At 34.1% G+C, this 5,000-nt stretch overlaps 1 protein-coding gene across 6 annotated transcripts in view; it reads left to right on the forward strand.

Annotated features, from left to right (window-relative positions):
* The first annotated feature begins 6 nt into the window (after nt 1–6).
* The window catches only part of LOC122627206 (nicotinamide/nicotinic acid mononucleotide adenylyltransferase 1), an 18,594-nt gene continuing 13,600 nt past the window's right edge, over nt 7–5,000 (forward strand). For 2 of the 6 annotated variants that reach the window (XM_043808172.1, XM_043808170.1), the window contains exons 1-4: nt 1,591–1,920; nt 2,238–2,647; nt 2,727–2,828; nt 2,897–3,063. In XM_043808172.1, coding sequence (XP_043664107.1) covers nt 1,602–1,920; nt 2,238–2,647; nt 2,727–2,828; nt 2,897–3,063 — 998 coding nt within the window. In that variant the 5' untranslated portion in view covers nt 1,591–1,601. The other 4 variants (XM_043808168.1, XM_043808166.1, XM_043808169.1 and 1 more) reach the window with 4 other exon arrangements.

The raw sequence follows: 5,000 nt of genomic DNA on the forward strand, positions 1-5,000 counted from the left end.
AGAGAGAGAGAGAGAGAGAGAGAGAGAGAGAGAGAGAGAGAGAAAAGACGAGTGAAAAAAATAAGATTTAAAGGGCACGCATTGTCAATTCGTCAATATTGTCATGACTCGATCGATTGATACGCCTATAATCGTAGCTCCAATATTAAATGGCTGTATGAAAATGAGAGAGAGAGAGAGAGAGAGAGAGAAAGAGAGAGAGAGAGAGAGAGAGAGAAAGAGAAAGAGAGAGAAGGAACAGAACACGTTATTGATACAATTGAGTACGATCTTTATGCTTATGATTATGGTTATTGTATTAATTAATTGATTATCATTATAAATTACCATTAACAGAACGAAAGTAGGAATAAACCTGACAGCATCAAGGAAGGAAGAAAATGAGGAAGAAATAAAATATAAAAAAAAAAGAAAATTACAAATAAAAAAAAAAAGAAAAAAGAAAAAAAAAAGAAAGGTAACACTTATATTATTGTACATACTTACTTGTAACTGCTATTCGTATTGCAGAGGTTTTTGTTCTCTCAACGAATGATTTCCTCGTTTCTCTGCGGAAAGGAAAGGAGAAACAAACAAACAAACAAACAAAAAAAAGAAAACAAAACAAAAAGAAAACGTGAATAAAATAAAATTTGTGTATCATTAAGCGACACCGTAACCCTTGTCACTACTTTTTTTCATGCGTAGGAAGAAGAGTGGGGTGGGGATGATGGTGGGGGGTGAGAGAGAGAGAGAGAGAGAGAGAGAGAGAGAGAGAGAGAGCAACTAAAAAAGGAAGAGCAGAAAAGATGGCCGACAACGGATAGTAATAGTCTCTATGTATTTCCTAACCTCGCGTTATAAAGTTGTTACTCTAAATCCTTCGGCGGTATATAAAAGTCCAGCTTACTTTACTAGAAACCGGGACCGTCGGAGAGACACTTTACATTTACGTAATATTGACGTAAGAAAAAGTATTTTAAAAGGTTGCATAAATCGGGGTCATAACTCGTGTCCTCGAGTAAATTTTTTTCCAATAAGACGACGTGGCGCCATCTCGCGGCAAAGCATTCGAAGTAGAGTATTGATCTCTCTTCGATGTAACAAAAGTTATATCTGTGTGTATGTAGTATTTTGCGAGTTATACGTAGGTAGTAAGTTGTATCTGCCTGTAAATCATGCACTTTTAAATTGAAAGCTTTCACGATAGGGAAAGAGATGAGAGGTGGGAAAAAGTTTTGAGATTTGCATTTGCAGCTAAGTGATATACCGACGGACGAGGTTAATGCATAAATCCGATTCGTATTTTTATTATTTCGAGATCTATTTTTTGTATCATCTAAAAAGAAAAAGATTAGAACATTCGCTTTTCGTCTTAATTATGTTTCCTTCAAAAGGAAGAATGAAAACGTTGCCAATGGAAACAAATGGAAAAGAAAAAGAGAAACAAAACGTATACAACTTGTTGACGCGCGTTCAAAGAGAGGATGCGTATGTTCGATTAAACAAGAGACTGAAGGTCATTTGATATCAAAATGCAATGACAAGGTAAAATAGTAGATACGATTAATACGATAAAATGATAATTTATTTGACGAGTTATAATTTTGAGATTGTTTTGAATGTCGTGTGATTTGAGTTTAAAAAAGATTTATCGTTTGACTTCGGTAGTAACGGGATATCAAGTATGGCCGAAACGTCAGTCGGTGCGGAGTTTGCTCCGATTTTACAATGCTTGTTATTACAATTTTATAACGCGAATTGCTTGGTACACGGTGTTTCAAATTCAAAACGTTTCGAAACGAAAATTCGAAAAGTACTATAACAAGGTTGTCAGCACATGCTTTTGGATAGAGAAAGAAAAAATGTCACCTAAACGTATTATTCTTATGTCTTGCGGAAGCTATAACCCTCCAACCAATATGCACTTACGAATGTTTGGTACGTAGTTATACCGTTTAAAATCGATATCAGTTCTCCTTTTTCCTCGATACTCGATTATCTTATTGCGTAATATTTGATAATGTGAATTGAGAACAACTAAGCATGGATTTAGAAAATTTTCAAATATTTTCAATAAAATCATAATCGATTTGCTATGTAACTTATTTATAATCATGATTTTTCGTCGCGTCACGCTTCATAAATACTTATTGCATGATTCAATAATATTTTATTTCTTTCAGTATATTTATTCACTTACGTATTATTAGCTTGGGAATATTAATTAAGGATGTTATTTTACTTTTTGTTTGCAGAAATAGCAAGAGATCATTTACATCGAATGGGTCATCATGTAGTGGTCGGTGGAATTATATCGCCGGTTCATGATGCGTATGCAAAGAAAGAACTTGCATCAGCGACCCATAGATGCTCTATGCTGCGCTTAGCGTTGCAAGACAGTGATTGGATTAAACTTTGTACTTGGGAAACCAGACAAAGCGCCTGGACGAGAACTAGAAAATCTCTTCAGTACCATCAAAATTTATTAAATCTGTTTTTGTTTGATACAAACGATATTAAAAATAATATACCGAAAGAGGATTTAGAATGGATACCGGAGAATATAAGAAATTGCGAGGATCAAACGCCGATTCAAATAAAATTGTTGTGTGGAGCAGATCTTCTCGAAAGTTTTGGAAAGTCTGATTTGTGGATGGAGGAAGATGTTAGTCCAATTTCTTTTCTAAAACATTTCTTTCGTATAAGAATATTTTTATCGATACATTTTGACTTTCGTTACATAGATAGATGCAATAGTAGGTCAACATGGACTCGTTGTCATTACAAGAGAGGGCTCTAATCCTAACAAGTTCATATATGATTCGGATATTCTTTCAAGACATATGGTAAGAAAAAATAAATATATAATAATTAAGATTTGACATTAGTGCTGATTACAACTTCTTATTTGTAGAATAATATTCATATCGTGACAGAATGGATTCCAAACGAAGTTAGTTCAAGTAGAATAAGAAGAGCATTCAAAAGAGGTGAAAGCGTAAGGTATCTCCTTCAGGATTCTGTCATTGATTATGTCCACAAAAATGGAATTTATAACACAAATTCTACTACAACGACAATGTGAGTTTAACGTAATTTAGTCACAAATGTTACTTAATATAGACGCACTTAAATCAATGACTCATTTCGCAATAGATTCTCTTAATACGATATTTTAGATAGAAATTGTATAGAAATAATCATTTCAGCCATAAATCGTTAGATAGCTTGGCTGAATTTCAAAGATCTTTAAACTCTATTATATGCTAAATGGGATTTCTTGGGCCTGAATATTACAGGAAAAAATTGTTACAAGTAGATAAATATATATATATATATATATATATATATATATATATGTATATACATGTATATATATGTATAAATATACATATATATATATGTATGTATATGTATATATCTATCAAATAGATGAAGTATTTTTGAAGAATTCTATTTTGAACGTAAATTTATTTTTACATATTTTGTATAGAAAGTCTGTATTTTTATAGCAAATATTAATCATCGGTATAATCGGTGAGTTAGAAAAATACACGGATATTAACATTAAGCAATTTGTAATAACGTACGAACTAGTACAATTATGTGAAATACGGCCAATGCATTGTTATAGATTAAACATAATTCCATTAATTTAGTTTCACAATCATTTATCAATATGTAAATAAAGTTAGAATCTCTAAATTACCATGATATGCAACGATCGTAAATAAATTTTCTTATATTATAATTATTCATACTTTTCAAATATTATATATTATCAGCACGTAGATGAGATATATCCGTTTGACTGACCGTTCTCAAAACTTTCTTTTAAAACTTTTCCCCAGGGAAAGAAATGAAAACAAAACAAAAAAAAAAAAAAGAAAAGAAAAGAAAAGAAAAGAAAAGACAAGAAAAGAAGGAGAAGGAAAAAAAAATCTAATAAAAGAGTTTTATTACAGTTTGCATAATATAATCAGTGAAGCGGATATTCGTAGAAAGAAGTCTGAAGAATTAATCAGTAACATTGTAACGAAAACAATACGATATCTTGTTTTTCACGCTGCCAATCCTCTTGGACACTGAAGTAAGTTGGACCTGACCTCGCCCAATGCGAACGATTACTTGACCATTGATCCCAAGTACCAAAGCACCTTCCTCACGCCGTCGCCTAGCGACGTTACCATGGAATCCCCGAGCCCGATTGAAATTATAAGCATCGATGTTCCCGATACCGTTCTGCGTAAAAACCTGCAGAACGCAACGAGCGCGGCCTTCGTCGCTTCCAGACAGTCGGGTCTCGAGGAGGCTCGTGAGAAATTCATTAACGCGATCAGTGCTGAGAATGTTAATGCCAAGCACGTAACTTCTAGCACGAAGGCCGCGTATCCAGGTCAAGCGAAACAAATCATTGCCACCGAAAGCGGTGAATCGCAGATCCTCGACGAGGTAGGTTCTGTTAACGAAGACATTAGGGTCACGAGGGTTCCTAGCAAAGTAAACGAGACATCTTCGAATTCGTCAACTTTCGAGGATGTTTCGATGAAGGTCGATCGAGTCGAAAGTGTAGGGCCTAGCGATAATATAGATAGGACGAAGAAAACGAAGAGTGATAACAAAGTCGATGCGAATTCAGAACTCGATGATCACAGGGAAGACAAAAATGTTCGTTTATTGTCCGTGGAAGAGAATGTAAAATCTGGAATAGATCCACGATTCGAGTGTGCACTTTCTGATTTTACAATTTCCAAAGATGATCACACGTATAGTAAGTTGATAAATAATGATAAAGATAACGAAGTGGTTGCAACTGTAAAGGAAGATGTTCAAGATGTACAATCGAAGGTCGTAGAGGATACTTCAAACGATATAGAGAATGATAGAAGAGATAGTCAATTGGAAGAGTCCAATGCCGAGCAATGCGTCGATGAAATATTTTTGGACACTGCCATGGATGTGAAAAAAGATATCGAGGAAGATAATAATGTTTTTCAAAGCGTTGAATTGAGTCCAGC

Source organism: Vespula pensylvanica, chromosome 2 (genome assembly GCF_014466175.1).
Source record: "Vespula pensylvanica isolate Volc-1 chromosome 2, ASM1446617v1, whole genome shotgun sequence".
NCBI classification, from domain to species: Eukaryota; Metazoa; Arthropoda; class Insecta; order Hymenoptera; family Vespidae; genus Vespula; species Vespula pensylvanica.